The sequence below is a fragment of the Tursiops truncatus genome, chromosome 12, assembly GCF_011762595.2.
Source record: "Tursiops truncatus isolate mTurTru1 chromosome 12, mTurTru1.mat.Y, whole genome shotgun sequence".
NCBI lineage: Eukaryota > Metazoa > Chordata > Mammalia > Artiodactyla > Delphinidae > Tursiops > Tursiops truncatus.
This window is the reverse complement of record NC_047045.1, coordinates 73,571,297-73,583,731: the sequence shown is the minus strand read 5'-3', so window position 1 is coordinate 73,583,731 and position 12,435 is coordinate 73,571,297. Positions and strand designations below refer to the sequence as shown.

General features: G+C 38.8%; 1 protein-coding gene across 1 annotated transcript in view; it reads left to right on the top strand.

Moving 5' to 3' along the window:
* Positions 1 to 1,625: 1,625 nt before the first annotated feature.
* The window catches only part of PPIL4 (peptidylprolyl isomerase like 4), a 34,015-nt gene continuing 23,205 nt past the window's right edge, over positions 1,626 to 12,435 (top strand). The window contains exons 1-7 of the mRNA XM_004320995.3: positions 1,626 to 1,780; positions 6,672 to 6,739; positions 6,827 to 6,891; positions 7,459 to 7,576; positions 8,175 to 8,317; positions 8,825 to 8,921; positions 9,671 to 9,787. Coding sequence (XP_004321043.1) covers positions 1,711 to 1,780; positions 6,672 to 6,739; positions 6,827 to 6,891; positions 7,459 to 7,576; positions 8,175 to 8,317; positions 8,825 to 8,921; positions 9,671 to 9,787 — 678 coding nt within the window. The 5' untranslated portion in view covers positions 1,626 to 1,710. The remainder of the gene's footprint in view (positions 1,781 to 6,671; positions 6,740 to 6,826; positions 6,892 to 7,458; positions 7,577 to 8,174; positions 8,318 to 8,824; positions 8,922 to 9,670; positions 9,788 to 12,435) is intronic.

The following is a 12,435-nucleotide window of genomic DNA, read 5'->3' as shown; positions in this document are numbered from 1 at the left end:
ATGACCAATCTATCCCGGGGTGCTAGGAATGCTCATTTCCAGGTCAAGCGAGGATTTCATTGATAGGCCGCTCAATGTGCTATGACTGTACTAGACCCTGTTAACAGTAGCCCAAAGCCTCTAGACCACCTGTCTTACTAGTCCGTTATGGTCCAGGAAATGTTCCCTATTGTTGCTTCTTCTCACATTTAGAGTTACACTATTACAATCATTGATCTTGAACTTCTCTGTCTTGTCTTAAAATTGTTTTCTCTTATTTCATCAAGATTACTGATAAAACCAGCAAAGATACAGGCTGAAGCCTACCATCTTTAGCTTGTTGCACTAAGGACCCACCCACCATCTGCTGCTGTAAGAGGTATAGTCTTTTCCCTAGACGCAATTAGCCAGGAAAGAACTGCCTGTTAACCATCTTTCTGGGTAGCAAATTCTGCCTTTAAGGCCTAAAGTTTCTGATTCTGGGAGATAAAAAGAGACCAACTAGGAAACTCCGAGTGGTTGTCCCAGCAGGTCAGGGGAAGGTGGCGCCGCGGTCCCCCTCCCCGCCCGCCCCCCGCCCCCGCCCACACTGCGATGAAGGGAGGGCCTGAGGAGCATTAAAGAAAGGTCCGCCCCATTCTTTATTTTTTTTTAACATCTTTATTGGAGTATAATTGCTTTACATTGTTGTGTTAGTTGCTGCTGTATAACAAAGCAAATCAGCTATACATATATCCCCATATCCCCTCCCTCTTGCGTCTCCCTCCCTCCCACCCTCACTATCCCACCCCTCTAGGGGAACACAAAGCACCGAGCTGATCTCCCTGTGCTTTGTGGCTGCTTCCCACTAGCGATCTATTTTACATTTGGTAGTGTCTATGTGTCCATGCCGCTCTCTCACTTCGTCCCAGCTTACCCTTCCCCCTCCCTGTGTCCTCAAATCCCTTCGCTACGTCTGAGTCGTTATTCCTGTCCTGCCCCTAGGTTCTTCAGAACCTTTTTTTTTTTTTTTTAGATTCCATATATATGTGTTAGCATACGGTATTTGTTTTTCTCTTTCTGACTTTCTTCACTGTGTATGACAGACTCTAGGTCCATCCACCTCACTACACATAACTCCATTTCGTTCCTTTTTATGACTAATATTCCATTGTATGTATGTGCCACATCTTCTCTATCCATTCATCTGTTGATGGACACTTAGGTTGCTTCCATGTCCTGGCTATTGTAAATTGTGCTGCAATGAGCATTGTGGTACATGACTCTCTTTGAATTATGGTTTTCTCAGGGTATATGCCCAGGAGTGGTATTGCTGGGTGGTGTGGTAACTCTATTTTCAGTTTTTTAAGAAACCTCCATACTGTTCTTCATAGTGGCTGTATCAGTTTACATTCCCACTAACAGTGCAAGAGCGCCCCATTCTTGAGATAGAGCACAAAGGGTCACAAATCCTTCACAGAAGCCCCTTTGAGTGACAGGTTTCCGCGCCAGTCGCCAAGGGCTAAGAACGATTTTCAAAAGGGCCGCGCCATGGGCAGGACCCAGGGCACCGCCCGACAGCCGGGGGAGGCGGGGCACCGACCAGATCCGCCCAAAGGAGCCTCCCGGAAGGGGGCGTTGTCGCCGGAGGGATGACGTAAAAGGCGTCGCGCCGAGGGTGACGCCTGGCGTAGTTGACGTCGGGCTGAGCCTGTCACCCCTGGGGCTTGTTGCAGAGGAGGAGCGGGCGCCATGGCTGTTCTGCTGGAGACCACCTTGGGCGATGTCGTCATCGACTTGTACACGGAGGAGCGGCCGCGCGGTGAGGCCCGGGCCCCGCTCACCTCTCCGCCGGGCCGCTATCTGCCTTCCCCACTTTGCCTTTTCTGCCAGGTCCCCGTGGACTGGTTGGAGCTTCTGGGCTGATGGTGCCCGCGACTGCGCTGTTTTATTAGCGGGCCTTGGTTGAAAAGTTTTTTTGAGGAGCAGCCCTTCTCCGCATCTGGTGCTGGGTCCGGGTGGCGGGTGCTTGTGGTTATTAAATGCGTGTGTGTGTGTGTGTGTGTGTGTGTGTAATGCAGCATATACAATGCCCATAGCTTTTGCGGCTTTACTGCTTTTCACTAGTCAGAGGAACGCAAGCAGTATTCCTTGGTGTGTAATCAGTATATCCTGATGAAAGCAGGGAGGATGGGCTTGGAGCCGTGAGTGTGGGCATCCCTCGTGGTTGGAGGAAGGGCTGTCCAGAGGTGTGCACCCAACCTTAGCAAACACTCATTGATCGTCCACTATGCGAGACTTTGTGCCAAGCCGTAGAATGGGCCTCTTACCCTTGAGGGTCTAATTTTAAATTGGTGGAAATAGGCGCCGCAACCCATTTAATTTCTTAAGCGTTGTAGTGGAAGAATGTGTAAGTTGCCATGGAAACCAGAGGAGGGTGTAATTTTGGCAGGGGGCGGGGAGAAGCAAAGCTAGCAAAGAATTCAGAGCCCTTGAACTTGCTCTTTGAAAAATGAGTGGGAGCGAGGGTTTTCTTGTTTGCTTGAAATTTAATGGAAATAGCAAGTAGATCCGCGTGGCTTGACAGTGGAATGGCCGACTGCGAGTCTGGTTGTACACGTTTTTAGGTTAGGTCAGGTCGTGAATAGCCTTAAGCCCAGAGTCTTTGAAGGGATTAAGAGCAGGATGGAGGCATGGCAAACTTCTTGTTTTAGGACGATAATAAGTAGCAGTGTGGAGAATGTTTCAGAGTGGGGAGAAGCTAGAGACCAGGAGAGTTTAGTTACAAGCAGGGTCCTGCCCCCACGGAATGCAGTCTATGAAAGAAGATGAAACAAGCTGCAGTATGGTACCTTGAGTGCCTTCCGACGTGCTGCACTTTATCCCACGCTCACTTATCGCCACCCCTCAACACTCAGCCATACCTCTATGCCTTTCTCATACTGTTGCCTCTACCCCACATTTCTCTCCGCTGTTGTCCTTTTGGCAAAGTTCCTGCTTATTATTAAACTTTCAGATCAAGCATGATCTCTTCTGTGAAACTCTCCAGTGTCCCTAAGTAGAGTTCGATTGGTTTCTTGTGTTCTGTCTCAGGTCTTTTATAAATCACAGTACATATTTTGTTATACATTTACCTATTTTCCTGGAATTAATTTGCAAGTCCTGGGCTCCTCTCAAGAATGTAAACTCTAAGAGAATAGGGACTGTGTCTTAATTATCTCTATATCCTGAGCATCTACTGCAGTGCCTGACACTTTGAGGGCATACACCAAAGGTTCATTATATTGAGTAATGCAAATATATGTGTTGTATTAAGATTCTTTGTGCAAGTGATAGAAACTCAACACAAACTGGCTTAAAGAAAACAGTTGATTGCCTCATGTTACTGGGGTAAGCTTTAAGGATGGCAGGACCAGGGGGTACACAGGATTTTTTAGGGAATTGTATTTTTCATCTCTTGGATTTGCTTTCCTTTGAGTTTGACACTCTCCATGTGGAGCAGCACCTGGCAAGTTTGTGGGCCTTTTTCCGTAGAACTATGAGAGACTAAAGGGGAGGTAGGGTTATCTCACCTAATTAACACGGACAAAATGGACAAGCAATGTTTCTGCAAAGATAGCTTGGGACACTAAAAACATAAGTCCACCCTATTTGTATATATTTGTAAGCAGGTGATTGGGTATCTACTTCTATATGTAACTACTTATCAATTTATAGTAAGTATATCCAGACTTATTTTTCTTTTTTCCTCCCTCCTTCTCTCCCTTCTTTTTCTTTTTTTTTTCTTTTTTTTTTTTGCGGTACGCGGGCCTCTCACTGTTGTGGCCTCTCCCGTTGTGGAGCACAGGCTCCGGACGCGCAGGCTCAGTGGCCATGGCTCACGGGCCTAGCCGCTCCGCGGCATGTGGAATCTTCCCGGACCGGGGCACGAACCCGTGTCCCCTGCATCGGCAGGCGGACTCTCAACCACTGCGCCACAAGGGAAGCCCTCTTTTTTTTTTTTTTTAAACCTTTTTGTTATAGAAAACTTGAAACATACACAGAAGTAGAAACATGTAAATGAACTCTCATGTGCTGATGATCAGCTTCTGTTTAACAGTTGTGAAATGTTTCATCTATAGCCCCACTCCACTGGATGTTTAAATTTTTTTATTTTTTATTTTTTTGCCGCACCCCTCGGCTTGGGGGATCTTAGTTCCCCCGCCAGGGATGGAACCCGCACCCCCTGCATTGGAGGCGCAGAGCCTTAACCACTGGACCGCCAGGGAAGTCTCTCTTAAATATCTTTTAATCTGTAGGTTCTCCCCCACCCCATTTTAAAATTAAGACTTTATTTTTTTTAAAGCACTTTAAGGTTCATAGCAAAACTGAGGTAAAGGTACAGAGATTTCCCATATTCCCCCTACACCCAGTGCACAGGCCTCTGCCATTGTCGTACCTCCCACCAGAATGGTACATTTGTAATACATTTGTAATGTTTCTACCATGTAACATTGTACATACTTTACATTTGTTACTACAGTGGTACATTTGATGAACCTGTATTGACACATCATTATCACCCAAAGTCCATTATTTATGTTAGGGTACGCTCGTGGTGGTGTGCATTCTGTGGCTTTGGACAAATGTATAGTGACATGTATCCACCGTTACAGTATCATGCAGAGTAATTTCACTGCCCTAAAAATCCTCTGTGCTCTGCCTGTTCATTCCCCTCCCCCGCATCTCCTGGCAACCACTTATCTTTTATTGTGTCCATAGTTTTGCTTTTTCCAGAATGTTATACAGATGGAACCATACGGTATGTAGCCTTTTCAGATTGACTTCTTTCACTGAGTAATGCATTTTAGGTTCCCCCGTCTTGTCATGGCTTGATATCTCAATTCTTTTTGCCTTGAATAATATTTCATTGTCTGGTTGTACCACAGATTATTTATCCATTCACTTACTGAAGGACATCTTGATTGCTTCCAAATTTTGGCAGTTATGAATAAAGCTGCTATAAACATCCGTGTGCAAGTTTTTGCATAGACCTGTTTCCAGATGCGTTGGGTAAATGCAAAGGAACATGATTGCTGGATTGTATGATAAGAGTGTGTTTAGTCTTGTAAGGAGGTCCATATATTATATTGGTTGATACATCTCTTAAATATCTTTTAATCTGTAAGTTCCCCCCGCCCCCCTTTTTTCCCTGAAAAATTTTTGAGAAAGAATCTGGGTCATTGATAGATTTTTCTCATTTTGGATTTGACTGATTTTATCCCTGTTGTATCTTTTAATATATTCTTCTATCCCTTCTATTTCTCATGAATTGCTACTTAGATCCAGAGCCTTGATCAGATTCAGGTTTAATGTTTTTGGCAAGAATATTTCATATCAGGTAGCCTGTACTTCCAGCTGCATCACATTCAGGAGGCACTCGATGTCTGGTTGGATCTTTTTGTGATGTTAAAATTGGTTAGTGGTTCAGGCCTGTCTACCTGATAATATCTGTTATAGTGTTCCCATTAGCTTTTCACCTAAAGATTTTGGCAACCATTGTTGATCACTACTTAGATTCATTATTTTTGTTTTCTAGTTAAAGGACTACTCCTATATGTTTAACAGTAACTCCAGGAATACATTTGTTTTCTAGAAAAATGATCAAAAGCCTGATATTCAAGAACCTCCAATAACTTGGCTCCATCTCCAGCTTTTTAATCCTCTGTTCCTCTGTGTCACTGGAGAAGTTATAGAAGTTAGACTGGTCTCCTGGACCCTCCCCAAAACATTTAAATTCCCACTTCCAGGGTATTTCATAATGTCCTCCCAGCTTGAAATGCCCACTCTCTACTCTCTGCCAATCCAGTTCTTTTAGTGCTCCCTTAAGCCTCCAGGAGGTGTTCTCATTTCCCCAGCCAGAAACAATCTCTTTTCAACTTGTGTGGCATATTTAAAAGCACTTTTAAACTTTGTACCATTTAAGTGCACAGATGGTATTATCAGGGTGCCCACTATTGTAACTATTTGTGTTCAGGTGAAAGGACCCTAGTTTAGTATAAGCTCCTTGAGGGCAGGGACCACCTCATATGTCTTTCTGACTGTTTGGTTTCTAGCTTAGTGCCTTGAGAAGTTGTTAGCATGTTTCTCTACAACTAGACTGTAAACTTGTTAAGGGCAGAGATCGAGATTTAATGGCATTTGACCTAACAACAGTGACAGGTACTTAGAAGATTCTCAGTCAGTGTTTATTGGATAAATGAGTGAATTTATTTAAAAAACATGGTACATGATAAGTATATGGATTTTTGTGAAGGGCTGTTTAATCATTGTGAAAAAAATGGTCCCAGATATTTTGTTTTCTCTAATATAAATAATCTGTACCCATTTTCAGATACTCTGCTAGATCCTTTGCAGTCATAGTGTCCTCTTCATTTTTTCTTTCCCTTACAAAATCAATTCATCAACAAATGATTGCTTATCCCAGATAAGTTTCAGTTTTCTATACAGTTCAGATGCCCAAGAAATCCAAAGAAAAAGAGAATAAAATGATAATTTAAAACATATTGCCTTTTTCTAGGATTACTACCTTTTTCAGTGGCTTTGGACATTTGACCATTTGGGGAAGTTTTTGTATGGTAACTTAGAAATTAAACTATACTAACTGTGCTTTTACTTGGTTAAAAATATATTTGTGAACTACTGTGATAAATTTACTATTTACTTTCTTTCAGCTTGCTTGAATTTCCTGAAGTTGTGCAAAATAAAATATTACAATTATTGCCTTATTCACAATGTACAGGTGAGTTGGTGGATATTAGTCATGTTCTTTGTTATTGGAACTATCTAGCAAGCTCTCTGAATTAACAAAGTATCCTATATATTATAGAGGGATTTTATCATACAGACTGGTGATCCTACAGGGACTGGCCGTGGAGGAGAATCAGTTTTTGGGTAAGTTCTTTTATTTTCAAATGAGTAAAAATAGAATTGCCTCGGGCTTTCCTGGTGGCGCAGTGGTTGAGAGTCCGCCTGCCGATGCAGGGGACGTGGGTTCATGCCCCGGTCCGGGAAGATCCCACATACCGCGGAGCGGCTAGGCCTGTGAGCCATGGCTGCTGAACCTGCGCGTCCCGAGCCTGTGCTCTGCAACGGGAGAGGCCACAACAGTGAGAGGCCTGCGTACCACAAAAAAAAAAAAAAAATCTATATATATATATAGATTTTTCCCAAGTTCCATAAATGTCTATAGCAAATAAAAGGAATATTTTGAATCATAGTGGCATTTCTATAAAGAAATGGTAACTTGGGACTTCCCTGGCAGTCCAGTGGTTAAGACTCTGCCCTTCCAGTGCAGGGGGCATGGGTTCCATCCCGCAAGCCATGCGCACAGCCAAAAAAAAACCAAAAACAAATGGTAACCTTATATGTTAACCCTAGCACCCTATATGTAACCCTAGTAGTTTTATATTTCATGTTGAGTATACTTATATTTTATAACCTTATTGTATGTATTTTTAGTCAACTGTATGGCGATCAAGCAAGCTTTTTCGATGCTGAAAAAGTGCCAAGAATTAAGCACAAGAAGAAGGGCACTGTGTCCATGGTGAACAATGGCAGTGATCAGCATGGATCTCAGGTAAGGAAATGGGTGAGGAGATGAGTTTTGCTCTAGGGAACCCACAAAATTATCTTTGTAAATATCTAGTAATGAGAGAATTTCAATCAAAGATATTTGTTAGAAGAAAAAAATGACACTATTTTTTCCTATGTTAAAAAAATCCTTATTATTTTGTCCTTTTAAAAGTAAAGCATGTCCATTGGGAGGAATTTAGAAAATACAGAAAAGCACAAAGATGAAAATAATATTGCCTACAATCCCACCATTCCTGGAATATCACTGTTCACAGTGTGGCCCGTTTCCTTTCAGTATTGATTACTTATTTCAAAACAGGTCATGTTGAGCACCTTTCATTCATTGTCACAACAGCCCCATTGGAGTAGATGGTTTTTTTCCCTCACAGTTTACATGTGAAAAAACTGAGATTTGGTTTGTTCAAGTGTTTTAAACAATCAGAGCATCTGTATTTATTGATATTTTATGTTTAAGCTTTGTGCCTTATACTTAGTAGTAGTGACAAGTAGGTGAGAATTCATGCAATTAATGTAGTCTTTTGTAACTGATTTCAGTTTGAATTATATATATATTTGTATTTATTCTATGTCTTTCTATATAGTTTCTTATTACAACAGGAGATAATCTAGATTACCTTGATGGTGTTCATACAGTGTTTGGTGAAGTGACAGAAGGCATGGACATAATTAAGAAAATTAATGAGACCTTTGTTGATAAGGACTTTGTTCCATATCAAGATATCAGGTATGGTTATAGTTTACTGTTGAAATGTACTAGAATGTTTTATATGTGATGTTTGACAGGTAATGGGGATGGCATACATAGGACTGGTTTTTGGATAATTCTAAAATGTGTGACTATAAGAATCTTTATAATAGAGAAGACCTTTATTTAAAAAAATACTTGTACTAATTATAAATGCTTATGTTGGGAGGAATTATTAATCCTTTAGCTTTTAAAAAATGCAGATTATTGAGAGCTATGACAAAATTACTAGGATTTAGTCATTTATATTACATCTTAGCATAATGCAGAGTAATAAATATAATATATAATATCAAACAATCAAAGACAGTAACACTAATTGTGAAAGTATACACTAGTAATATCCTTGTGCAATAAAATTTAAGAGCTTATGGTTTTTTTTGGTGTTAGAGATACTTAAGATATTTGTTATAATTTTTATAAAAAGTAAAACATGGATTCTGAAATGACATAAATGTAACATTTGACTTGGATTTATTTTGTAAGGATAAATCATACAGTGATTTTAGATGATCCATTTGATGATCCTCCTGATCTATTAATTCCTGATCGATCACCAGAACCTACAAGGGAACAACTAGATGTAAGTAGAGTCTTCTTGTGATTGAATGTATATACATATTAATGTTTTGCATAAAATTTGCTTTTTACCTTATTAAAACTTATTTCTTCAGAATGATTATCTTGCTTGATCAGTAATACTAGGACAAGTTTAGAGTTCTTTTTTCTCTTCCAAGGAGATACTCATTTTTCTACCTATCTTTTTATTTCCCTAATATTCTTGCCTTAGCTCTGGAAGCTTATATGAATACCTTGGGGAAATATTTCTCTTATCTCTTAACTCTAGATAGGAGTGTAGCTTTAAGGCTAAATTAAATTATCAGCTTGTGAAGGAACTTTTCAACTGGGGATACTTTTGAGCCAGGCTAGAACCCAGAAATTTCTGTGGCATAATGGAGACTTTTTCCCTCAGATCTTTTGAGGTAAAAATTTCTGCATATGAGGCTTCCTCAAAGCTGAATTTATCTTTATAGTTGGGATTTAATGCTTAATTTCTAAGATCATTTATCTTCTGTATTCAGCACTTAGTTGGATACCAGGTAGTTCCTATATAAATGTTTATTTTGATTTCAAAATAAATTAGATGCCTAGTCTGGCTAGTATTATTGAATTCATCTAAATCAATTTTCAGAGGTTTGTAAGTTTGTTTCACATTTGTGAAACAAATGTTCTGACACATTTGATGGAACTAAGAATAAAGCATAATGTCTCTCATATTTCTTAGATTTTTCTATTCTTTAAATATATATATGAGTAACTTCTGCCTTACAGAGTGGTCGAATAGGAGCAGATGAAGAAATTGATGATTTCAAAGGAAGATCGGCTGAAGAAGTAGAAGAAATAAAGGCAGAAAAAGAGGCCAAAACTCAAGCTATTCTACTAGAAATGGTAAGATAATTACTTTGTTCGAATAGTTTTTCAGCAATATATTTAATACATACTCATTGTGAGTTTATTTCTGACTTTTTGATAGTCTTTAAAATATTAAAAAATTTAGCTAAGAGTTTTTTTTTGGATTAAATTTTGTATGACATAGTAACACAAATGAAAGTAAACAGATTTGATTCCACTATTAATATAGTGCTAAGTGCCTTTTTAAAAAAATGGGAAGTGGATATCCAGCTTACAAATATTAATTGGGTTTCAGTTGTTTATACTCATCTCATTTTTAAAGAGTTTCTTGGACTGAATTTTAAGTATATTAGAGAATAATTCTTTGTACGTCTCAAGTATTGAGATTAAATAGTAAAATACTAAGTACAGGATAAAACCTGGGCAGAAATTGAACACTGTAAAGTATACTCTTTTTTGTATTACTAGCAATATGAAGTCATTTGGGGAACAGTTATTCAGTACATGATTAGTTGACCTACTAGGCATTTTTTCCATTTCTTATTTTTGTGGAATAGGTATACCTTTCACGTAGTAGGTCATCAATAATATTGGAATGGATGGATAATAATTAAGTTTTTATTACTATCATTATTTTATATAGTAGAGCTTTCAGGTTCATTATGTTTTAAAATTCGTATTAGCATCGCTAGTCTGAAGGAACAAATACTAAAGATTATAATTCAAGAAAACTTTACTGAATTGAAAAAAAATTAAAAATATACAGTTTAATGAGCACACTGTGTTATCTGAGAATATTGACCCAGAATAGCCAACACCAAGACAAATTCTAAGAAAATTACTGGACTTAAAAGAAAAATCCTTTGAGCACCTGGGCAGCCAGAGTAAGTGATTTATAAGGGAAAGAACATTAGCTTATCATCAGAGCTTTCATCAACAAAGTATAGAAAGTTTATGCCAGAATAAGAGGAGTTGACATATTCTTTAAACTTTTTATTTTCAGATAATTTCAAATTTACAGAAAAATTACAAATAACGCAGACAACTTCTATATACCTTTTACCCAGATTCACCCATTTTTAACATTTTGCCACATCTGCTTTGATCGTTCATTTTTTCTCTCTCTCTCTCCTCTCCCTCTCTGTCTCTGATTATACATGCACATATGCACATACTGTTTTGGGGGGACCATTTGAAATTGCGGTGCAGATATCTTTTCTCTTTCATTAGTGTGTATTTCCTAAGAGCAACAATATTATCCTACATATTCACAGTATAGATATCAAAATCATGAAATTTAAAATTGATAGAAATTACAGTCTACCTTCCAGTTTTGTCAGTTACTTCAGTAATATCCTTCATAGCTTTTTTTTTCCTGCCAGTCTAGAATCCATCTCATGATCAATCATCTGTTGCATTTAGTTGTCATGTTGCTCTAATCTCTTTAATCTGGAAGAATTCCTTAACTTGCCTTATTTTTCATTACATTAACATTTTTGAAGAATACAGGTCATTTATTTTGTAGAATATTCTTCAATTTAGGTTTATCTGCTGTTGCCTTGTCATTAAGATTCAGGTTATACACCCATAGCCAGAGTACTACATAGGTGACATTGTATCCTTCTCAGATGTCACATCTGGAGGTGGATAATATCCATCTGCCTCTCATTGGAAAGTGTTCGTTTTGATCACTTGGTCAAGGTAATCCATTGTCTGGGGACTCCACTGCATAGTTTCTGTTTTCCCCTTGCAACTAATAAGCCATCTGTAGAAAGGCACTTTGAAACCTTCAGATATCTTATTCCTTGTCAAACTGTCCCTCTGGATTTCTTAGCCATCCGTGACTATTGCTTGAACCAATCTTGACTCTGATGGGTGCAAAGTGGTGATTTCCCAACTCTGCCCTTTTTTCCACACTTGTCAGCCTGCCTTTTGTAAGGAAGAGCACTCCTTTATTATCTCTACTTATCATATATTCATTATCTATATGGACTTGTGGATTCCTTTTCTTGTTTTGTTTTTAATACATAGAATTTATTTTATAGAGTAGTTTTAGATTTACAGAAAAATTGAACAAGAAGTACAGAGAGTTCCTATGTACTCCCTTCACCCTCCCCAACTGTTTACCTTTTTAATTAGCATCTTCCATTAGTGTGGTACATTTGTTACAATTGGTGAGCCAATATTGATAAATTATTATTAACTAAAATCCTTAATTTACATTAGGATCCACTCTTTGTGTTGACAAATGCCATGTATTGTACAGAATAGTTTCACTGCCTTGAAAGTCTTCTGTGCTCCACCTGTTCATCCCCCTAACTCCTGACAACCAGTATCTTTTTTTACTGTCTGCATAGTTTTGCCTTTTCCAGAATGTCATATAATTGGAATCATACAATGTGTAGCCTTTTCAGATTGGCTTCTTCCACTTAGCAACGTATACTTAAGGTTCCTCCATGTCTTTTCATGGCTTGATAGCTCATTTCTCTTGATAGTTACATAATATTTCATATGGGTCTACCACAGTTTGTTTATCCATTCACCTATTAAATATCTTGGTTGCTTCCAAGTTTTGGCAAATATGAATAAAGCTGCTGTAAACCTTTGTGTGTAGAATTTAGTGTGGACATAATTTTTAACTCATTTGAGTAGATACCTAGGAGCACAATTGCTGGAGTGTATGG